The 25,312-nt window shown below is 38.5% G+C and overlaps 1 protein-coding gene across 12 annotated transcripts in view; it reads right to left on the reverse strand.

The window, feature by feature from the left end:
• C3H2orf88 (chromosome 3 C2orf88 homolog) overlaps positions 1-25,312 on the reverse strand; it is a 56,486-nt gene that overhangs the window by 12,515 nt on the left and 18,659 nt on the right. The window contains exon 1 of one of the 12 annotated variants that reach the window (XM_031960315.1): positions 17,809-17,878. The exons of 6 other annotated variants lie outside the window; for them this stretch is intronic. Coding sequence is in view for 1 of the 6 variants with exons in the window: in XM_031960307.1 (XP_031816167.1) it covers positions 12,155-12,759 (605 nt within the window). In the remaining 5 variants the exon portion in view is untranslated. Of the gene's footprint in view, positions 1-330; positions 526-5,350; positions 5,468-12,154; positions 12,820-12,844; positions 12,926-13,927; positions 14,031-17,808; positions 17,879-25,312 lie in introns of those variants that run through there. 5 more of the 12 variants (XM_023499329.2, XM_031960312.1, XM_031960316.1 and 2 more) reach the window with 5 other exon arrangements.

A 25,312-nucleotide genomic window follows, 5' to 3' on the forward strand; every position in this document is an offset into this window, starting at 1 on the left:
CTTTGGTATTACATAAATGCCAAGTACCATTGAGAGTATCCTATGAAAATTTTATACACAGACACTATCACAACTTCTTTTTTAATGAGCAAACAAATGTCTGTAGGTCACATTTCCCCTGATGAGTCCTTAGCCAAACCTTACTCCAAAAGGGAATCCACATCCATGGGAATATTGATGGCTTTGAGGCTATGTATACAGGTGGCACCAAATATGCAGATTAAAACCTCAGTAATCAAGCCTCCTTCAGAGTTATCTCCATGATCTGGGATCTGAACCACACAATACAATAAAAAAGAGCCACAGCAAAGCAGTACGGATGCTACATACCCACAGAATGAGCTTCCTTCTTCACCTTCCGTGTCACTCTGATATTACTGTTTACAGACTATCTACACAAACAGAAGGAAATTCAAAGAAACAAAAAGAGGGGTGGGAAGAGTTTCCACATGCCTGGTATTTCTCATGTCAACACAGAAAGCCAATCCTATCACTCTTAGTATACTTGTAAGCACAAGCTATAAATAAATGTTCTAGTTTCAGTTAAGGGCCCTTCCCCTTAACCAGCTGTGAATCTCATGTTTGTCAATGGAAGGGAAAGCTCTGTCTTCACTAGCACCTAAATTCAGGGGTCCCCAAACTTTTTAAATAGGAGGCCAGTTCACTTTCCTTCAGACTGTGAGAAGTTGGAGGGCCAGACTATAGTAAAAACAAAAACTTTGTTTTGTGGGCCTTTAAATAAAGAAATTTCATAGCCCTGGGTGAGGGGGATAAACATCCTCAGCTGCTGCATCTGGCCCGCGGGCTGTAGTTTGAGGACCCCTGCGCCTAGATTGTAGGGGCAGTGCTGGATGCTTCCCCAAATGTTTACTACTCCCCCCACCAAAAAAAAAATCCAGGCCCTAGACTCATCACATTTGTATGCTCTTGTCACATCCCTGCTTTGTAGTAGCTTGGGCAGAGGTCACCCCTGTATATTAACAATAGCAAAAGACCAGATCTGACTAGTAATTGCCTAATAATCCAGTTGAAAACGGTCATTGATATGCCACAGGTTATCAAAGCAGTTCTGAGACAAGGGGGCTACTATAGAACCGAAAAACATTTTGATTGACAAGCTGCTCAAAAATTTTAAGTGAAAGCAGGTAGTTCAAATCTTGCCTTAACCAAAAGTGCCCCTGGCAAGTCACATCACTCTGCCTCCATTCCTCACGTGGAAAATGTAGGTAAGAATAGCATACATCTCCCAGGGTTATTGTGAAGACCAAATGAGACAAGTTAGTACTCTGTAAACCTTTAAAAAGTATTTAAATGCTATTTATTGTTGCTATTTTTATTATAGAGATCAACAGTCTCTAAGCACAGACTCCTTTGGATTTTCATAATTAATGAGAAATTTAAAATTCTTAAAACATAGTTAAGAGTCTAACTTTTAATTTTAAATATCTCAATGAAAACCAGCTGTATTTCATAATCATTAATCCATTGACAAGTCCTCAACAAGAGGCTGGTTTATTATACATGAAGGGGTTTGTTGTTGCTGTTATTTTTTATAGTATTTCATACTGCAGGAGGATTAACCATTAATATACGTCAACAATCCAACAGGTTATTTGGTTGCTTCCTAGCACAGATACAGGTCTCAGTATTTGAGATGTTTCAGTTTCCAGTGGGCATTTTGTATTCATCTTGTTAAAATGGGACAAACTGGTTGATTGCATCATATTTCAATTTCTAATATACTAAATTCTGAGTTCATTTCCCATGGCCTTTTAGTTTACTTGACTTGACAAAAGAGAATAAAACTGGCATGTATGTAATAATTAACAACAAAAAAATAGAAATCCACTTTTTCTTAACTTCATATAACTTTAGGACTATTCTTCAGGCTCTTTGATTCTCCCTTTAAAGAACTAAAAGTTAAAATATCAGTTTACCACTAAAAGTGAACATTTAGATAGCACATTGAATGTAATGAAAAATCATGCTGCATTTGAGTTATGATAAACTGCAAAATGATGTTATTCTACTAACTAGTTCACATGCCTACAAAAGACTCATACTTTGTTTTTCTTGAGATCAAGTGTCCTTTGCACTTGCCAAAATACTAAAAGTGACTCCCTCTCAGCGTGTGAAGTGGAATGGTAAAAGAATTCTTTTTTCCAAAGATTTTTTAAGGTGCTCTATGAAGATATTGAACACTCTTTAACAGTAAGAACATTAAGTACTAAGCCACAAACAAGCATCTTAAGTTGTAAGAGAGGGAGCACAAGGGGAATATAGGCTATAGGGCTAGCAAACTAATCTGCCTTCATCAGGTCCTTAGAGGAAGCAATAAACTCCTTTTGGAGATATGACCCTGCTAAAACTTCCTTAGGCTCACAGCTAGGTTTGAGTGGAAAGCTGGCCTCAGGTCCCAAAAAAGTACCTGGATGTAAACTGGGCCTAAACTATACCATACTCCAACAAGAAAAGGGGATTCTAGACATGTTGTAGAAGTAACTATTTCAAACTTTTTAAATAGGGGGTCAGTTCATTGTCCCTCCGACTGTTGGAGTGCTGGACTATAGTAAAAACAAAAACTTTGTTTTGTGGGTCTTTAAATAAAGAAACTTCACAGCCCTGGGTGAGGGGGATAAATGTCCTCAGTTGCTGCATCTGGCCGGTGGCCATAGTTTGAGGACCCCTGAATAGACTAATGAAAGTTCTTATTCAAATATATTTTGTAGACTGGTACCTATCTCTTAACCTTCATCCTTTACTCCACAGTCTGAAAAATAAAAGCAGGTCTGCAAAGCTAGACTGAACAATAAGTGCATAGCATGGCTAAGGATGTAGGGAGTTGGTCAATAGAATTTCACTGATTTACTGAAAGTTCTATAAAAACATACCGGGTCTTCTACTCAGGTAAGACTTTCAAGAAAATGTAATGGGGGCCTGACTCATGCAGAGACTAACTTCATGGGAGACTATCACATGTGTGGACTCCCTCAAATAAGAAGAAACTCATGCTTTCTGCAGCTAGGAAAAAAAAATTTATTTTCCCCAGCTTTCTGGAAAAAAAATGCACACAGCTAAAAGTGTAGTGTATATGATAATTATCTAAGAATTATAAAGGTACATCACAGCAGAGATTTATCAGCGTTTCCTTCCAAAACAAAGAGGTCTGCAATTGCTCACAGTTGGGATATAGAGATAATTATTTCCTCAAGTGCCCAGGAGAAAGCAGAGGATTTTTTTTGTCCAAATCTACAAATATTCATGGAAATATCTACTAACAATCAACAAAATCTACTAATATTCACAGTAATATCTATGAATGTAATACCTAATAGACAAAGGTGTAGACAGTTAAGTCCAAATACAATTACTATGTCCAACTACATTAATGGTCCAACTTCATTTTTTGAAAAATAAATTTTTATGCTATCTTTTGTTTCCATGTTGCCTAAAATTTTTCCTGTATCCCTTCTTTTCCCAGAGAGACAATCATATAACAAGGAATTCTACTCCATTTTACAAGGGAAGAAAATAAAAGGCTCAGAGAAGGGAATGTTTTGCCCAGTGTATTACAGATAGTACACAGAAGAGCTGGGATTTAAACCAGGGTACATTCATTCCCAAGTGATTTCATAAATGTTTTAGTTCTTATATCACTGTATTTAATCTCTTTCTCCCCTCCTCCAAACTTGCAACCTAAAAACACCTGGCATTTGAGTCCCATGTAAGCTTTACCTGATCTATGAAGGCACTGCCACAACTTACTTTCTCCTAAATTCACTGGGATTTCTAAGTAAGTGGAGCAACAACCAGACATAGCACTCAACTCTAACTCCTTCCTCTCCCAATTTCTTTTAAAGTCGTGAAGCCAGATGTTTTATTTGGGGTGTTTTTAAAAACCACTTACAATGTAGAGATCCCTGATCCAAGCTTCTATTCCCCTCCTAAGCTGGCTCAGAGATTTAATTACTCATTGATGCATATTATCTCCCCTCCACAAACAGTTTTCATTTCCAAAGGATCTGTACACTGCTTTGTTGTGGCCCTGTGTATTGTATTGTGGTTCATATCCCAGATCATGGAGATAACTCTGAAGGAGGTGTGGTTATTGAGGTTTAAATCTGCATATTTGGTGCCACCTGTATATACATTTCTCTAAAAAAAGATGTTGAATTTGGAATCAGAAAATCTAGATTCAAATCCTTTTAAGATATCTGTGTGGCCTTGGAAATGTAACTTAATAAGAACAACAACAATAATAGCATTTATATAACATCTTGTGTTTTTCAAAGCAGTTTACAAATATCCCATGCAACAACCTTGAGAGATAAGGGCTATTATTATCACCATTTTATGTATGAGAAAACGGAAGCAAACAGATTTAATGACTTATTTGCCCAGGATCACACAGCTGGTAAATGTCTAAGGCTAAATTTGAACTCAGGTCTTTGGACTTCAGGGTCCAACACTCTTTACTTCACCACCTAACTGCCTCCAAATGCTCCTCTAGAAAAAGAAGGGGTTGGGCTGAGTGATCTCTATGATTCCCTTCCCAGATTTCAATCATTGATTTAGCTCATCTCCTCTCTTCCTCCTGAATTCAGCAAATAAAAAGTATCTGCTCTTCTCCAAAAGAACTTGGGCTACTGATTTAGAACATTTCCTGGGACTATATGTTCCATATAGTGACATTATGTCTTGCTGATTGATGTTCTCGCTAAATGATGATATGGTGTCTGGTAGATGAATGAGCTGATCTTTGTTCTACATATGAGAAATGCTTTATGAAGGGCTGTGTGTTCAAGGAGCAGACGCATAGAAACAGGGTGGCAGTGTCAGAACATGATCATCATTGTTTAATGGGATACAACTGGGCCATTCTTTTAATCAGTAGCTGAGGCTAATAGTCTAGGCATGAATCAGAACTTGGACCAGAACTGGCACAAACCCTACCCCTACACCATTCATAATGCTGCCTTAAAACTATCCCCAAAACTGTCCCCAAATACTAGCAATCCAGGGAAGTGTGTTCAAAATTTCCTTGTTGTGATACAGAAAAGGTTTACTCAGTTGTCTAGTACACCAAGGTATGGTTTTATAGGCTTGGCAGTTTACCAGTACATTATTAACTCAGTTGACTTTCTTAACATTCCCTCCTAGGGATAGAGAGGTAAGGTACTACTTATTTTTATTCAGGAAACTGAGGGACAAACAGATTCTGGAAAGGTATGGGGTTATCTCTATAATCCTAAAAGCTTTTTTCTTTTGGCTTATTGTTTTCTCCTGACATCTCAGATGAGTAGATAAGTGCTGGTTGCTTAAAAGAAAGGAGGTGAAAGAGACTAACAACCTTAGGAATAAATCCTTTTTTGCTCTATAACTGGCAGGCCCACAGCATGAAATCAGCGTCCCTCATCTCTCCCCACATCGGACTGGTATCATGCTCCACATCCTATAAATGAAGGCAAATATTCTCTCAGATACAGCCATAGACAAATACAATCTTCCTATGTTAGAAAGTAATCTATCTTTCTTCACAACTGATATTTCAGCTATAAAAATCTCTATCAGCTAACTACAACCAAATCCAACAAAAGACAAATCAAACATAGAAGGCAATGGTATGTCCCAATCACTAAAGTTAAAGCAGATATCTTTCTGTTAAAGTAGAGAAACAGAAAATACTATCAACTGCAATGATTTTATGAGGTGGCTTTGACGTGATTTATAAGAAGGGAAGAAGGGTATTTGTCGAAAGGATTGTCAAAATAAAATATATCGTTTATTATAGGGGGAAAAAACCAAGCCTAATTTGTAAGGGGGTTTCTCAACAGTTCTGCAGAACAAGCCTTTAGTGATAAGGGGGCGCAGCAATCGATGAAGCTGAGATTATAGGTCTGGAAAACACCCAAGATGGGGCTCTTTTGTGTGTGTTCTGGATCTCTGTAGCTGTGGTCTAGCAAAGCCTCTAGGCCTCTTCTCAGGATAATATCTTTCAATACATAAAATAAAATGCAAAGGATTGCAAAGGAAACCAATTATACCAAAATACAAACAATAAAATATGTATATTTTAAAATTTTCAGACCTCAGATTTAAGATCTTCTTAATCAAATCTTAAAAAATTCTTCACTGGGTCAGATCAATGATACAAGTAGTTCAGTGCTTCTAGCCCTGAAATGTCAACAGCACACCCATCTAATAAGCAATCTTAGCTGGAAAGTAGTTGGGTACAGTGGACAGGAAGACCTGAGGTTCAAATGTAGACTCAGATACTTACTAGCTGTGTGATGCTGGGCAAGTCAGTTAAGCCTATTTGCCTCAGTTTCCTCATCAATAAAATGAGCTGGAGATAGAAATGTCAAACTACTCTAGTATCTTTGCCAAGAAAATCCCAAATGGGATTATGAAGTCGAACATGACTGAAAAATAACAAAAATTGTTTTATATCCCAATGTAATTTCTTTGATTAAGCTGTAAGCACCAAAAGACCATATGCCTCATTACTTTTAAGAATTTCAAATAATCAATACTTAATGCTTACTGGGTTGTTGGAATTGATTAATAAAAGCTTGTCTATACCAAGTTATAGCTATAATTGCTTGTTTCAAAACCAACAAAGTCCCCAAACAATGGCAAGCAGTAGGCTTAGTTTCTTGTATAAAACATATTTAATCTTGGATTCCTTGTCCTATCACTTGTCACATTTTAAGCAATCCCAACATTGGGTTAAACCTATTCTCCCCTCTAACTATGCTGCTGAATTCCACTGGAGGAAATCATACTGCCATGTTGCTTGGATTTACAACAGATGAAAAAGTTATTTGAACTCAACTAGGCTCCTCCCCATATATGGCAGTCCTTTCATTCTTCCCTATTAATTATCATACTTACTCCAGTGACACTTTTAAACTTTCTCTTCTCCCCTCACAAGCCTCTTATACCACTCTCATTCCCTAGCCTATCTCATTATTAGGCTTTGCCTTCTAAATCAAGACTACCAGGAGCACCCTTTTCTGTCCTACTTCAATCCCAATGCCCCACAATTCTCTACTACTGTAGTTTCTGGGGGAAGAAGTAGCCTGGTTAGGCCAAATCCCCTTTTCATGCCCATGATCCCCATCCCATCCAGGGTCATGACCACTTGATCTCATGCACACAGCTTCCTCATTCCCCTTAAAAACCTACATTTGACCCCTGGCATCCTTTCAGGCTATCATACAACATCTCTTTCCCCCTTTCACAACCAAAGTCCTAGAAGAAGTCTGCTGCTTCCATTTCCTAGCACTCATTATCACTTCTCAGCCCTTTGAAGTCTGGTGTGGACCCCAATCTTCTGTTTAGGGACAGGGATCTTAACTGATAAAGCTTCCATAACCATTTCTCTGACTTCATACTGTGTAACCAGCAACTTTGTTGAAAACACCAACAGCTATTCTCCAGGTACTTGTGTTCATTCTTACCCCTTTCCTTTCCTGCCATACTCCCATAACCAATCTGTTGCTAAGTGTTGGCAATTCTGCCTCCACAGTATCTCTGGCAATCTTTCCCTTCTTTCTCCTCATATAGCCACCATCTTTTTTTTTTTTCTTACAGTGTTTTGCAAACTTAATTCTTTTTTATAAAGCTTTTTATTTTCAAAACATATGCATGGATAATTTGACAACACTGACCCTAGCATAGCCTTGTGTTTCAGATTTTCTCCTTCTTCCCACCTCCTTCCTTAGATGGCAAGCAATCCAATATATGTTAAACATGTTAAAAATATGTTAAATCCAATATGTATAAACATATTTATACAATCCTCTTGCTGCACAAAAAAAAATCAGATCAAAAAAAGAAAGTAAATGAGTAAGAAAACAACATTCAAGCAAACAATAACAAAAAGAGTGAGAATGTTTTGTTGTGATCCACACTCAGTTCCCACAGTCCTCTCTCTGGGTATAGATGGCTCTCTTCATCACAAGATCACTGGAACTGGCATCAATCATTTTATTGCTGTCAAGAGTCACATTCATCAGAACTGATCATCTTATAAATATTGATGCTTCCATGTACAATAATCTCCTAGTTCTGCTCCTTTCACTTAGCATCAGTTCATGTAAGTCTCTCTAGGCCTCTCTAAAATCATCCTCCTGATTGTTTCTTATACAACAATAATATTCCATAACATTCATATGCCATAAATTATTTAGCCATTCTCCAATTGATGGGCATCCATTCAGTTTCCAGTTTCTTGCCACTACAAAGAGGGCTGCCACAAACATTTTTCCACATGTAGGTCCCTTTCCCTCCTTTAAGATCTCTTTGGGATATAAGTCTAGTAGAAACACTGCTGGGTCAAAGGATGAACAGGTTGATAATTTTTTGATCATAGTTCCAAATTTCTCTCCAGAATGGCTGGATCCATTCACAGTTCCACCAACAATGTATCAGTGTCCCAATTTTCTCACATCCCCTCCAACATTCATCATTATCTTTTCCTGTCAGTCTAGCCAATCTGAAAGGTATGTAGTGGTATCTCAGACTTGTCTTAATTTGCATTTCTCTGATTAATAGTGATTTAGAACACCTCGCGTGATTAGAAATGGTTTTAATTTCTTCATCTGAAAATTGTCTGTTCATATCCTTTGACCATTTATCAATTGGAGAATACAGCCACCATCTTTGTTGAGTCCTTCAGTATCTCTCACTTGGATTATTACAGTAACCTCTTTATCAGTTTCCCTTTCCTTTTCCAATCTATGCTGCACATGCATCTACCAAAATATACTTCCTAGTAACAGATCTGAACACATCCATCTCCTGCTCAAAAAATTTCATGAACTCTCTAGTGCCTCTATGATAAAAGACTAATGCCTCAGCCTGGTTCCAACTTACCTTTCCAACCTTATTGTACATCATTCTCCCCTTCCTCTTCTGCCTTCTATGAGAAACTTTTTCTGATTGATTCACTAGTCTTATGTTTTCTCTACTTTCAAATTACCTTGCATTTGCTTATCTTTGTACATGTTATATCTCTCCAGGAGATATCTCTTCAAAGGGAGAGATGAGGAGCAATGATGACTAACATGTTTGTGTTTTTGTATTCTTAGCCCTTAGAACAATCCCTTGTACACAGTAGTTAATATTTATTAATGTAAATTGATTTGGTGCATTTTACTTAACATACTGGCAATATGTTTCTTTTTCTTTTTTCCTTTTCCTTTTTTTTTTTTTTTTTTTTTTTTTTTTTTACTGAAACTACTATCTTTTAAAATAAAATTTTACTTAAGGATTTCCAAATGTCATAAGTTCAGAAAATTCCTTTTATCATGGGTAGACTGGTAGTATTGATAGAAGCCAGAAAGAAAAAAGGACTCTCAAGTCCTCATCTGTAAGACAGAAAATGATGATTTAGAGAATCTTTACAATCCTTTCTAATCCAAACTATATGATCCAATGAACTATGTTTTTCATTTTCATTTTCTTCTTCTTTTTCTTCATCATCATCATCATCATCATGATCGTCATCTTCAAATAGTTGTCACTTATAGAGGTATTTTAAATTACAAAGTGTTTTGGGTACCTTTTTTCACTGGTTCCTCCCAACAAGCCTATGAGATATTATATACATTATTATCTCAATTTACAGCTGGAAAAATCATGTCTTGGAGAAGATTTAGGTGATAAGGTTCAATTTCCAGAGAACTCTCCCCTTTGGGACTGACTACCAAAATGGATACCCCATTTGTGGGATGGAGTGCTGTGGAATGAATATTAACTACTTTGAGATGTCTATAACATAGTTCAAAAGTCTCAGAGTGGGAGTTTGGATCCAAGATCTTCTAAAACAATGTGGCACAGTAGGAAAAATATTGGACCCTCAGACTATAAATAACTAAAACTACCACAGTTGAGTGAATGAGTATACAAAACAGGTGAGACAAATACAGAAGCCAATACCTAGACATTTACAATCACTTCACACCTCAGGGACCAGATAAATTATATTATTAGGTACAGAAAAAACTTACTGTTGTGATAATAGAACTATGATCAGTAATCTTTTTTTTCTTAGTCATGGAGAATGGAAAAGTTGTCAAAACCCTGGAAAAAGGCAAATCCTCCCTATTCAGCTCACCTCCCTATTTTCAAAAAAGAGTAAAAAAGAATGGATCCTCAGGAAATCACTCTTCCAAAATTCTGATTATTAAACAAATGATTTATGAGCAATTTGAAAAGAAAGATGTGATCAGTAGCAACCACTATGGGTATACCAAGAACAAACTATATTCCTTTTCTTTTTTAAAGCATGTGACTGAGTTGGTAGAACAGGAGAAATTTGTAGACATAAATTACCTTGATTTTAGCAAGAATTTTACCACATTTTGTGGTATCGCTGAAAATAAGGAGGAGGTAGATTAGACTTGGTAGTAGGTGGTGAGGTGAATAGAGTTCTAGGCGCAACTCAGGAAGATTATTCTATTTTAATTCAAAGTTGGTCTTAGACATTTATTAGCTGTGTTACCTGGGCAAGTCACTTCATTCTGTTTGCCTCAGGTTCCTCATCTGTAAAAAGGAGCTGCAGAAGGAAATGGTAAACCACTTATAGCCAAGAAAACCCAAAATAGGGGTCAAGATTCAGACATAAACATCTATTCAAAGAGTGGCTTAATGGATTTCTGTCAGTCTAGAAGAGAGGCCTAGTTAATAAGTCTTATATATTGTTCAACATTTTCATAGATGTTGTTAAAGATAAAGAAATGATCAGATTTGCAGACTGCAAGAATTAGTGCCGATAGTTAATAGGGTGAATGGAAGAATTAAGACTTCAGAAGTTGGCAAATTGGAGACAATCAGTCAAAACTAACAAGACAAAATTTAAGTGAGATAGATAAATATTTTAAGTAAATTTTTTTTTTTTTTTTTTTTTTTTTTACAATAGAGAAAAGAACAGACAATTTAAGAAAATGTTTGAGGGCTGTCCTTGAATAAAAGCTCTCAAGAGACAACAGTGAGATATAACTGCTAAAAAAGCTATGACCATATGTAGAGTAGTAAATTTAGTTCTAGGCAGCCACTTTTAAAGAGAGCCACTGACAAACTCACCCAGGGATATCATGTTGAAGAGATTGTGTAATAACTGTTAATTATTTGAAAGAGTCTAATATGGAAGAGGTCTTGAATTTATTTTGTGTTTCTCCAACTGGATCACTGCACAGGATAGGAAGACTTCAGCTTATTATATTTTTTTAAACAAGTAATGTAATTTTACTAGTAAATTAAATTCAAAAGGAAAGAGATAGGCTGCCAAAAAGAAGTGAGCTGCCCAGCATGAGAGTGGTCCAAACAAAAACTGAATGGCTGGTCCCCGGTCTGCAATGTTATAGAAAAGGATTTCTGAATCATACCCCAATTTGGATAAGAATTTTCTTGTCAGGGAAGATCAGGAAAATGAAACATTTTTTTAAAAATTGTATTTCATAGTTTTCTCCTAAATCTTAGGTCTTGGTCTTATTTATCTTCCATTTTCTCTTGATGGAAGCTTGTTGTAGAGCATCTTAAAGATGATCCAAAAGAAAGCCAAAGGAAACAGTGATGGTTATACTTCATTATTTTAAGACCCCTTTTTTTTTCACGCCTGGCAACTACTAAATCAAAACATGCACTGTGGCAAGCATCCTATCCATCAGTCTAACAAATGGCATATCAAAAGGAGCCAAACTTCCAGTGTAGGTGGGGTGCACGGGATGCTGGCACTTCGGACAGGACCACCCCCAAAGGCTGAGGAATCGGCCTCAGTTTCCCCCGCACTCGCAGCGTCCTGGATTGCTCAATGTCTGACCACCGAGCCCCCGGAACAAGCGGCTAACGGCCTCGGACCGCGTCCCACCCACGCCGCAACAGCGGCTCTGCCATGCAAATACAACGTCTAGGTATCTAAAGCTTTGCCGATCCAAGCTGCCCCCTGGCAGGATCGGTTACCGGTGGAGGGGCAGAGGGCAGAGTCTAACCCGGGGGCTCGGAGCCGCCCGGGCCCGTGCACGCGGCCCCCGCCCCACCTGCCTGGCTCTCGGCCCCGACAGATCCGCCCCGCCAAGCCGCCGCAGGCGGACGGACCGCAGCCACGGACCCCCAGACACCCGCGCGCGCGCTCCAGATGTGCACTTACTCGCCCTCGGCCGTGGCAGCTGCTGCGGGGCGTGCGGGGGCCCCTGTCCGCGGCGGGCTGCGTTCATGGCGCCCCGGCCAACCTCCCGGCCCCCGCCGGGCCAAGGTCCGTGGGCGTCGCGGGTGGAGAAAGGGGAGGGGGCCGCGGGCGGGGAAAGGGGGAGGGGGCCGCGGGCCGGGCAGGTGAGCACGGGAGCGCCGCCCCGGGCTCAGGCCGCCGGCTGCGTCTGGAGGACGGGGCGTCCTTCTGCCGGCACGGGCGCCGCCTCCAGCCGGCCGGCTCTCTCCTCCGCTTCTCGCCCGGCGGCGCAGGCTGCGGCGGCCCGGCCGCGCAGGTGGCTCCTGCTCCGTGCGCTCCAAGAGCGCCCGGGCCGGCCGGACTGTAGCGCCCCCTCGGCCAGGGACCTGCCTGGGGAGTCCGCCGCTCTCCAGGGGCGCCGCTGCCCCCGCCCCCCTCGCGGCCCGGGCCACGTCCCTCGGCTGCCTTGGAAGCTGGCCCCAGAATAGCAGAACGTCTCCGTCCCAGCCGCGGGCATCCCACACCCTCCTCCCTCCCCAGGCCCGGGCAACAAGTGTGAGCCAGCTCTCCTCCTCACCGACCCCCATCCCTTTGGAAGAGACCGTTCTGGTGACATAACCGTAATGAATAAAGCGAGAATCTCAGGAGCCCCGAGTTCGGATCCTAACTCACCCTCTCAGCCCATCTTCTCATCTGCATAGGAGGGCTAAGAATAGCCCCTGCTTCGCCGGGTAGCTGTGAGGATCAGAACACGTGGAACCCTTTATAAACACCACAGTACTATCCATAAGGGGCTAGTGATTGTATCCTTGCCAAGCCTGTCCTGGTTAAACCCGGCTGCATGCAGAGGGTGACCTCCCCAGGCTGGCCGGGCAGAAGGCTAACCTGGGGGATATGGAGGGTTTGCTGCTATTCATTCAACACATATTTATTACATACATTTCGTGCAAGGGTCTGATCGAAGACATGGTGCGGGGCGACGCCGGCATTGATTTGGAGCCGAGGGCATGGGACAAATTTTTTCAGGCTAGACTAGGACAAGTTCCGCTACCCTAGCCTCCTCCACACCCCCGTCTCTTCCCGGCACAACAAAAGACCAGAAATCTTAAACCAACTGTATCACCAAATTGTACCCCGCTTGCTCTATAACTGGAATAGTAGTTTGGAATGAGACAAAAAATGGGACAGAAATTCATGAACAGAGAAGAGTATTTTGGTTCCATTTTGCAGGTTGGGGTCCAGGTGAGGACCTCAAGTCATCCATGATGCTAAAAACCACAATCAAGACCAGACAAATATAAAGTCAACCAGTCAAGCCCAGAGGAAATCTGGAATCCCAGTTCCAGAATCGGTCTGGATGATCTGTAATAAGCCAGGGAAGGTTTTAGAACTACTGGGACAGAATCACTCCTTAGGATTTCTCCTAGGGAAGAAACATGGAATTGCATCAGAAAGATCCAACGTGAAGCTAAGCAAGTATATTAATCCCTTAGCTTCAAGTTTTGTCCTAGGTAAAATTGAGATATGGATTAGCTATCCAGTGCAGTAGATAGTGTCAGGTCCGGACTCAGGCATTCGCGTATGGCCTGAAGCACTTCCTAGCTGGGTGACCTTGGACAAATAAGAAAACCCCAAATAGGATCAGGAAGAGTCAACTCAACTAAACAAAAACACAAACTAAGATAAGCACCTTCCTTACTCTGCAAACATTTAAGTGATATTTATACCATCTATTCCCTAATTTTCCCCACCTACCTTACACGGTTTCTTTCTCTCTCCTGCCCTCCCCTTCCACTTGTCCTTTGCTCATGTGCCAGAGTTCTCCGGCACTAAGGAAAGAAGCCACACCTCTTCCACATCAAACTGTCCTGTGTAAGTCAAACAGCTAGCATTTATTAGTCACCCACTTTGACTGGCACTGAGCCAGCTGCTAGAGATACAAAAACAAAAAGGAACTAGCTTCTATTCCCAAGGAGTCCGTCCAGTAGGAACACCAACTAGTTTAGATCCTGACCTTATCTTTCTTTTTCTCCTCCTTTCTGCATGGCACCAATCCTTTATATCTAATAGCTATAGGAATGCATTATTTTTTTAAGTGGTACTCCCCAGTGAGTGTAACAGAGGTCAATAGACAAATCATTTGGCTCAAACTTTTGTACTACTACAGTGATGCAACTAGGAGGGGCTCTGTGGCTAGGGAATTGACCATATTATTTATTTCAGCTCTCACTGAAAGTAAACAAGGCATATGTGCTTTCATTTGCAGGGTTTAAACTTTAAAAAAATTAATTTATTTTGCCCTCTTCTTGTTAAAAATATTGAAATATTTTCCATTTGAAATATTTGACATTTTCATTCTCATCTTGAACCAGAAGACTCTTCTGTTCTTTTCAAACCAGAGTACCACACTTACTCTGAGGTAGCGTACATGTCCCTTCTAAGTTCCAGCTTAGCATGGTCGATGGAGCAGAGAATGGATGATTGTGATTGAGAAGACTTAGTTTCCCATCCCATTTCAAGTATTTTACAACTGTGTGACACAGCCTTTCTATATTTGTTTCCTCATCTGTAAAATGAATATACTATAGTATGCAAGACTTTCTTCATGAGGGCTGTTCTGAGAAAATCAATGTAATATTAACAAGGATGAATGGCTAAAGTCCCAAGAATGTTCTTTATAATGTTCATTCTTAATGCTCTCTAATGATTACTAGCCCGAGAATCATACAATTGTAGAACTTTAGAGCGGGAAGGAATTTTAGCAATTTGTTCCTTATTTGTTATGTATCCCAAACTTCTATAGCCACCATACTTCTTATGACTGCCTTCTGAATGAGGCTCATTTTTAAATCTTTTGTGTGTTCCACACACAATCTTCATGTAAACATCACTCCTGGTAGGGTAATTTTAAAAATTTTTAAAAATTTTTTTAAAAATTTAAAAAAATTAAAAAAAAATTAAAAAAAATTTTAAAAAATTTAAAAAAATCTATTTATATGATTGGTACAAATATACAAATGCTGATGAATGAACTCTATAAATCTGTCCATTTAACTGCATTTCCACTCTAGCTCTATGTCTCCCTAAGTAAAAATTGGGGTGGCTCCCTTCCAAGAGGGAAATTAATGAGAGGTAATATGGTGATAGCTATAGTTCCCCTAACAGGTTACATATGTTGTACTTGTCAGAGGAATGTTAGTAAACATTTAGCAGTCCTTTCTCTAAAACTAAACAAGCCAAAAATATAAGTAATCACAAACACTTTTCAAATGTAATCTGACATTTTCTCCATCACTTCCTTAGATCTAGACAATCAAAAAATAATAAATCAATCCTTAATTTGTCCAGTTTTCCAATTTTAAGGTGTATAAATGTTCACATTGAAAATTTAACAACAAAGCTGGTTCAAGCTGGCTTCAGTCCACTATGGACTTATTCTTAATATCTTTCAAACTGATCTCTAGAAAAAGTTAAAAAAAATAATATAATCATTCTGCTAAAACTCTATGGAATTCCTTCTGGTGAAGCCTTATTGTTTTAAATTTTGGAAAATAACAGTCTCCAAAAATTCAAAACTACAAATGACCTGAAGAAAGGATTTAGATAGATTGTAACATTATTAATGATTGACTTATATGCCTGAAATGACTAAAATATATCACACCCAGGAGATGTACGATCACAAAAGGTAGTAAGCCAATAATGTAGAGAGCACTAGGGATAACAGATGGACATTCTGAACAATGAATGACTACCTGTACAATGGCAAAAAAAAATCTGGAGAAAAGTCTCTAGGATATTGGGTTAGACAGTCTATAAGAATTTTTGGAAAGGATCACCAAGAATAAAAGGTCTAAGATAGATAGATCTTCTCCACTGTGATGAGATCGGAACTCACTGAAGTATTGAAATACCTGAAGCAACTGGTTGATTCAACAGATAGAACACTGAGTCTGGAGTCAGAAAGTTCAAATCTGGCTTCAGACACTAGCTGGGACACTTTTGTTTGTCCTAATCCTCTGGAGAAGGAAATGGTAAATAACTAACTCCAGTATTTCTCTCAAGAAAATCCCATGGACAATATGGTCCAAAGAATTAAGACATGACGGTACAACAAAAATTAAAATTGCAGTGTAGCATGTATGTAATAATTTAATCATATAATTAATCATAAACACATAATTAATTATATTATACAAATATATTATTAATTAATTTTATATTATATATTTAATTATATAAATAGTTTTTTAATGAATAAGTGCATAAAAAGAGTTGATGATTTTGGGAGATTTGGGACAACATACATGGTGAAATAAGAGTATGACTCTCTTAGGAGAGACATTTATTGCAAACTATATCATCTGAAGCTAGACAAGTAATAAAATTATGTGAAATGTTTACTTGGGCTGTCTCAAAGCCATATAATGTCTCATATTAAAAACATGTAATTTAGAGAGGTAAAAGACTTTAGAGGGAAATATAATATAACCATTCCATTTTACAAATGGAGAAACTGAGGCCAGATGAGTCAAGTGCCCCAGATCATGCAGCTATTGAGGAGATAAAGCAGAACTGGAACTTAGGTCCTCTAATCTCAGAAGCAATATTCTTTTCACCATGTCTATTTCCTGTCAATATTAAGATCTTTTGCATCACTCAAAAGCAAGCTAACAGGCAAACAAGAAAGAGAAGAGATGGCTTGAGTCCATATTAAAATATAATGCCCCATAACCTGTCCCTTGAAAATATACTTTAAAGGGTCAGGGTAAAGCATTTGCATGAGACAAATCACTGTTTCATTGACCTTACCTGTCTTCTTTCAAAGTTAGTACTCATATTCAGTGCCAACTTTCCCAGATTTATTCCCTGCTTTTTAAACACTCTTCTTCGACCTTAGCATTGTGAGTGCTTGCTTTATGAAGTATGGGTCCATCTGCTATGAAATCCTATTTATTTGCACAATTAATTTCCCAGATTCATTCATCTTACAGCCAGAGAACCTCCTGGTATTTGTGGACTAATGCAAATTATTTATGGAAATCTACCTTTAGGAATTCCTCATATAAGATCCAAATCAACAAATATCCTTTCGATATACTATACTAGAAATTGGGTATAAAAAGACAAAACATAAAACATCCCTGTGTTCTCAGGGAGCTTATATTCTATTGGGGGAATCTGACATGTGTACAAGTAAATTACAAGGAGATAATATCAGAGAAGGTTTCTTGGAGATGGAGCACAACTGTTCCTTGAAGGGAACACAAAAAGGTTATTGAATAGTCTAACTAAGTGATGATGAGGGCCTGAACTATAGCAGCAAATATATATGAGAGCAAGAAATGGGATACAAAAGATATGGAAGTAGAATTAACAATTCTTGGCAAATCATAATAATTGTTTATGAGGAGTTGGGAGTGAAGAAGAGGTGAGAATAAGGGATAACTCTGAGGTTACAAATCTGAGTGGTGAGGAAAATGGTGGTGGAAGAGAGAATGGTTTGGGAGAGAAAATAATGAATTTTTGGGGAAGTCAGAAGGCACCTACTTTTGTTTATACCTGTGATCCAGGATGCTGAACCTGTTTGACTGATATATAGTAAAACATTGTGAAGTGTTAAATCTGAATATTACCTTTTCCCCCTACTTCCAAGTGGTACTAGGGATCCATTTTGAATAATCCAGCCATTGTGTAGGACTCAGGCAAGGTCATGTTCCACACTGAGCACTGTCAGAAGGATTGCCAAGGGGAAGGAAAAAAAATCATGCTACAATCAGGTTTGGCCTCCTGCCAGATCCCATTTCAGAGTTCCCCCACCAGAACTGAGGTGTAAGAATGTTTTTTTTTAGCATTGTCAAGGCAGAAAAGCTTCTGTACAATGAGATGCCATTATGAGATTAGCCCAATCTTCATATCAGCAATACCAGTCAGGAATCTATTTACTGATTTCGTTTGGGATTAAGGTTCTGCATTGAGGTGATTTTTTTCTTAAAAAAGGGCAGCTAGGGGCACAGGGGATAGAACACTGGCTCTGAAGTCAGGATGACTTGAGTTCAAATCTGGCCTCAGACACTTAACACTTCCTAGCTGTATTACCCTGGACAAGTCACTTAACCCCAATTGTCTCAGAAAAAAAAAGAAAAAGAAGAAAGAAAGAAAGAAAGAAAGAAAGAAGAAAAAAAAAAGAACCAGTAGAATGGTTTATCTGGTCCTGCATCATTCAGAAGAGTGCTAGGCAGGTTTGTTATGAGAAGCAAGGAGTTCTGTCTCTTCTATGTTCAAAGAGCCTAAATGTCATTCACATTTGGAATCCTCAATACTTGACCAAGGTGGGTTAATTGTAATTAACAGTAATATTTATGAAATTATACCCCGAGGGGTATCAATATGATCCAGGCATGGAAGGCTATTTTCTAGACCTGACCTGTATGCTTTTGATAGAGTTATGCTTTTGGTTTGGGCATCACCCTCAGAATTCAGCATTTCAAAGATTTCGTAGACCACAGCACAGTAGTCTATTTCAATAGAATCCTATAATGACAAAATATGTGATAAAACTTTGAAATTTTAATTGGAGTCAATCAGATGAATATTTCAAATATTCTCATTATATGCACATATTAGAAAGTCAGTCTTTTTCTTCTCAAAATGTACCTTTATCACAGGTAGATTAGATTTCTTATATAAGAATTTATTAGCAAGTCTGCCCAAAATGCTTATCTTTAAGACTACTGGAAAATATTGCAATTTCCCTTCAATTACTAATTGTTCCAGCTTGTAAATTATTCATATTAAAGGAAAAAGTTGTATTCTGTCAGATTTTGCTGACAAATTCAAATACCACCTTCAAAACAGGATGAACAAATCTTCATGATTCATACATTCTTAAGAGTTGGAAGGCACTTTAAAAATGACCAAAAATGACTTCAAAAATTAATCTTCTGTAATATCACAAAATGGGCATTCAGAGTTTGAAGCCTAAAAGGATTAGGAACAGAAAAGATTGGGTTCTTCCCCCCTTCTTGTTCTTAAATCTATTTGTGAGACAATTTTCTTGTAGTCTGGATTACTCAACTCAACTTGGGATAAATGATTAAAAATATGGGAAATTCTACTCTTATCTATAAACTCCTCCTCCATCTTTCATTTTTCTTATCTTGGTTATTCATTAATCTCATGATTTTACTGAGGCTGAGGGAGTTAAATGATTTGCTAGAGTCACCAAGTTAGTATGTGTTTGAGGCAATATTTAAACTCCCGACTTCCAAGGCATTGTTGTCCTTATAGTCTTAGAGCTATTTCTGTGAAAAATCTGTTCTTGTATTAAACTAATTTATGTAGACTCTTTGAAGGGATCTTGAGCCATTATTTCTCCAACTGCTTACTTTCAGGCAGGGTAATGTGTATTTTCTTGGTGAAGACCTATAAACTCAGTTTAGCCCATTCTAAGATTTTATTACCAATAATAATGGATCAAGAAGATTTCTTATGCCCAAACTCATTTTTTTCTTATTGTAATTCAACTTTAAAAAAAAATAATCAGATTTCTAGTAAACATTTTTGTTACTATTGATGTTTGGTCATGTCTGACTCTTTGTGATCCCACTTAGGGTTTTCTTGGTAAAGATATTGGAATGGTTGGCCATTTCCTTCTCCAGCTCATTTTTATAGATAAGGAACCTGAGATAGATTGATAACTGAGAGTTAAGTGACTTGTCCAGAAGCACACAGCTAGTAAATATCTGAAATTGAATTTGAACTCAGATCTTTCTGATTCCAGCCCTGTTACTCAATCCACCTGCCCTTTTATAAACATGGAGAATAATTAATTGTCACAGAAAAATGTGCCTTATAAAAATGTATTATATTGAAAATAAAATCAAAGCGTTCATTAGAGTTCTGTTTCTTATAAACAACTCTCAATCCCTTTAACTTTGTCTATAAGAAAAGATGCCTCCTTTTTACTTACCTTTGTCTCGTTACTCAAATTTTTCCTTATCATTTTTAGTTTTAGCAGCATATTCGCTAATGCAAAATCTAGGAGGGGGGAGAATGACTTTCTGGATGCATGTTGTACTCAAAGAGAATATAGCACTACATAGTCTTTTTTTTATTACTGCCTATGTGATACTTCAGATGTTCCTCTTCTTCTGATTCATTTTCCATTGTTTCATTATTCTCCAGTAGATAAAACAATTTTATGAAAGTTCGTCTTATCACAAAACCCCTAAATTTCCATTTGCCTTCCCCAACTTGGATCACAATAAATATATGTTTTTAAAGTTATGTGACTAGTCATTTGGAGGAATAAATGATATCCACATCAGTTGAAGGAATTACAGATTTTAATTTAAAAAGGTAAAGACTAGCAATAGCTCCCTTCCCATAGTTTTTTTTAAAACAATTATAAAGTGAAATAGTAGTAATATTATGTTGTGTGTACCATCCCCCATTTTAGAAATGAGAAAGCTGAGGCTTTGAGGAGTTAGTTATGAGACTTGTCAGTGATTGAGCTGAGTTCAAAACACCTTTTTCTGATGTTCTTCCAATCATCCTGATATGTTAAATTACTTGGAAAATCGTTGTGAGGAAGAATTGTTTAATGTGACTACCAAAGGCAAACTCAAGCTAATTTGTGGAAATAATAGGAAAACACATTTGGACTCAATACACAGAAGAATTTAGTAATAATCAGAGCTAAGAACAGCTGGCCAATGATTCATCAAATAACAATGAGGCATGTTATAAAGGGGATTCCTGCACTGAATATGAGCTCTGATTAGAGAGATTCTGAGATCCTTGGCATCTCCACAAAAGTACTGGTTTAAAAATATAAGTACCCTTAAGATTTACCTTTAAGTGTTGAGTAATGGTCTCCATCACAATATTTGACTCATTCATTTCTCAATTTCTCATTTTGATGCCTTTGCCATATGTCAAAGCATGACAAAAACCACCTTTTTCTATGAAGTATGAATGTTATATTTTTTGAAATGAAGCATGTCAGGTGCATAGTATGATAGAATGTTCTTTCTCTGAACCTTGTTAAGATTACATTTTCTTTACCTGAACTTAGAACTACCCCTAGACACATATGAATGTTCTGTGTATTAAGTTAAAGATTCCTCTCCAATATAATGTATGCTTTCCTTATACTTCCCATAAATCATTTGAACTTCATTTAGTAGCTCAAATACAAAACTATTTTCAGGCTTATGACATTTTCATTTGGTAGAAGGGCTGTCCAACTTTGGGAGTTGCTCTTTTATAAAAATGCAAAGACTGCAATGATCTCTTCTCAGGATCATGTCCCTACTCATCATTTGAGACAGTGGGTCCTTTTTCCCAATCTGATCTTCTCTCAGAACTCAATTTCTATGATATTGTTCAGTTATAAATTCATCTTCTGCCTCTCTGACTATACTTTGTTAGGCTCTCTTTTTCTTCCTGAGAAAATGTAAACCTCAAGATTTAGTCTTGGGCCATTCTTTCTCTTAATAATTTTATTTGCTTTCATGATTTCAATTATTAGCTCTATATAAATGACTTACAAATATAAATCTCTAGATTGAATTTTCAACTTCCTGCTGAATCAATCAACAAATAAAAATTAAGTACTTCTTATATATCTGGCACTATGTAAAGAAGAGGCTACAAAGACAAAAATTGAAATAATTTTCAAGGAGCTTACACATATTGGAAGAAACAGCATGTGCACATATAAAGATACAAATAAATAAAAAGTTAAGAGGAAGTAGTTGGGAAAACAGGGCAAGTTTCATCTAAAAGACAGTACTTGAATTGCATCTTGAGGAAAGAGGAACATTCAAAGAGAAAGAGCATTTCAAGAATGGGAAATAGTAAGTGTGGAAGCATGGAGATGGGAAATAGAGAACCATGTGTGAAGAGATGACCAGTTTGACCAAATCATAGCAGGGAATACAGGAAGAGGGATAAAATATGATGAGACAAATTGTAGGGGGTTTTAAAAGTCAGAGAAGTTTCTATTTTGGCCTAGAGGCAGACAATCAGGATTCACAAGAGACTCTCAAAGAGAGTATGACATGGTCAGATTTGTGATTAAGGAAAACAAAATTGGCAGTTAAGTATAGGCTGAAACCAATGGAAGATGGAGGGCTGGGGGCATTGTCCTCTTGCTCTGACCTGTGTGGGCCTAGACCCAGGCAAAAGTCTAATTCTATAGGAGACAAGAGAAAATAGATAAAAGAATTCTGTATTCAGAACCAGCTAGTCTAGATTCAGATCCCACCTTTGTGACCTGTGTGACTGCAAGCCACATCATCTCTCATTACAATGAGTGGGTTAACCTAGAATTGAGTTTACTAGATGACCTCTAAGGTCCCTTCCAGATCCAGCTCACATAGAGCCTGCCTACCTTTTGTTTTAATTTTGTCTCATTTTGTCTTAATGATGCTCTCCAGACGGCTTTGACAAGCCCTTTTGCTCTAGGTTTATATAGGCATCTAAAGGCCAGATAGGAGGGCTCCACGTCACAATGCCCAGTGTCTCCCCCAAAACTTGTCCTCAGCCACACTACATTTGTGGTTGCTTCTCTCCCCCATCAGTTCTTCTAGTCGCTTAATGGATTGATCTCAACAAAGAGAAGAAATGCAGACAAGTAAGCTAATTAACACTAAAGTACAATAATGGCTAGTATACTTAATGTGTTACCCCTAAAAGAGATATACAGTTCATTCAAAGGAATGTGTTTCTAGAATTTAATAGTAATCATGGGGTGTGCAATGTCTGACTGGCTTCAGGGGGTGGGTTGGGGTATCTGCTAAGCCTCTCCTGGAGCTCTTTGCTTGGTTCCCATTTGCCTCTGCCCATTAGTCTGGGCAGGATTGTGTCTACATTATCCAATCCAATCTCCATCTCAGGTTCAGGTCCACTTCCTACTGGCTCCCTACCTCTTTTCCCTGTGGCATCTCATTTAAGGTCACTTACAAGAGGAAAGACTTAAATAAGAGTGGTAAAAATAAATCAAAGCAGAAGGTTTAGTGTGTACTTTCTGTTCCTCCTAACAATTCCCAAGGAAGAAGGTAGGACAAGAACCTGGAAGATAATTTTTCCATCATTCCTAGGTAAGTCTCCCCCAAATCTGTGATGAAAAGTAGCTTCCATTGTAGGAATTTGAAGCATCCTGTTGGTCATGGCAAGGCATCAGACCTTGAATAATAGAGGGAGAAGGGTGTGTGGTTTTGTTCCAGGTAAAAATGAATTTGAACTTTTGCCTCCAGGCCTCCTATTCTAGCCTCCAGGTTTGGGCATTTAATTTGGTTCCTGTACCTTTAATGTTGGGCAAGTCTGAAGGGTTTTTCTCCATGACTCCAAGGTGCCTGGATATCACATATTTCTCAAGGCAGCCAGAGATGGGAAAGGTACAGACAAACCTTAATCCAAACTCATTCCTCAACTTTAGAAACCAGTCCTTCATTTAAATCCTGACAATGGCCTCTAGATCCCCTTACTTCCCATCACCCCTAGATTTGTGGGAGAGGCAGGAAGGTCATTACTCCTAATAGCTCACATGTCTGGGGTCTTTAGCAGTGTACAAAGCCATTCTGATACAATTTCCCAATTGATCTTTCTACAGGTTCTATGAGATAGACATATTCGGTATTATCCTAATTTTCCAGATTGGGGTGTGATGGGGAAGGGAGGAAAGATCAGAAAACTGAACTAAAAAACCCAAAGTCACAAACTTCAGTTGCAAATTTGAGTCTCTCAACTTTAAGATCAGCTTCCTTTATTAGCTGATCTAGGATAGAAATTTCAGCCTGTGAGTCAAGTCTATTTGGAGTCTGCAATGGAGCATGTCCATTTAAGGACACTCCTAGCTAAGTTAAGAAAGTATGATTACCAAGCTGGCTACGGGGTAATGAGTTTTTTGATCCACAACAATTCTTGAAGAGTACCTCTTAAATTGTACAAGGGCCATAAGTGCACTCAGTGGATTCAGCAGCTGAATCAGCCAAAGGATGGATCCTTGAGGTATTTAAAGTGGGAGATTTGGGACAAGGACAGGGAAAGTGTCTTCTCTAAGCCTCCTAAATATTAGAAGTCAAAAGATTAGTAGAGAGGACAAGATAGAACATTGGATAGCACTCAGAAACATATGTACAATGATGATTGTGGGATAAGACCACACGTATATTAACAAGAGATGAAACTGAAAAAAAATGGCAGTGAAAGCAGTGATAGAGTAGTGTGAATTCAATTCAGTGGAATATTTATCAAGCACCTATTATACCAAGGCTAGAGGCTGAGTACTGGAGAAATGAAAAGATGCACACTGATCCAATATACAGGGAAACTTGAAGGAGGAAAAGGCACTTCCAACTGGGAAAACTGGGAGCCTTGAGGGAAAGAGTCACACTGAAGGAAAATAAGGATTCTGAGGAAGGAATGAATACAGCATTTATTAGGCACTCACCACATGCACAGGGCTGGGGATCTAAATAGAAAAATAAGACAGTCTCTACTCTCAAGAATCTCACATTCTAATAGAGGAAACAACACACATGGAAGGTTCCAGCTGCAAGTCAGATGGAAAAGTCCCACGATCCTTAACACATAGGGGTAAAGCCGATGTTAATGCTTCTTTAATGCCATTTCCACTGTTAAAATTATATCAAGTTTACACTGTTGAACCAATTGAGAGAAGCTAAGACTTTGATGTCTAGAACTTGATTTTCCAAGTCTTCACTAGTTGGGGTTGCAAGAGCATTGCCAGGCTTTATATCCCCTGGGGTTGCTTCCCAGTATGATGTCTGATAGCATTGGCTGAAAGCATTATTATTCTCAAGGCTCTTGGGTTCAGGGCCCCAGGACTGATCCTTTTAGAGTCAAAGAAGGGATGGGAATCTAGATGGTGGTTTGCCAAGTTCCTGGCACCTGCTGCCTCTTGGCTCTCAGGGTGCCTTGAGCCTTCCAGTGAGATAGCTTGTCTGCCCCATGTGTGGTTAATGGGAATGGCTGACCTCTCTTCCACCCGAGTTGCTTCTTGGATCTTGGCTCTAAGGATTGAATTGTGGAAGTAGAACTAGCAAAGGAGGGACTGCCACTTTGAGGGTTCTTGTGCCTCTGACTCTGAGTGGCAGATGATCAGTGGTT

This window comes from Sarcophilus harrisii, chromosome 3, assembly GCF_902635505.1.
Source record: "Sarcophilus harrisii chromosome 3, mSarHar1.11, whole genome shotgun sequence".
NCBI classification, from domain to species: Eukaryota; Metazoa; Chordata; class Mammalia; order Dasyuromorphia; family Dasyuridae; genus Sarcophilus; species Sarcophilus harrisii.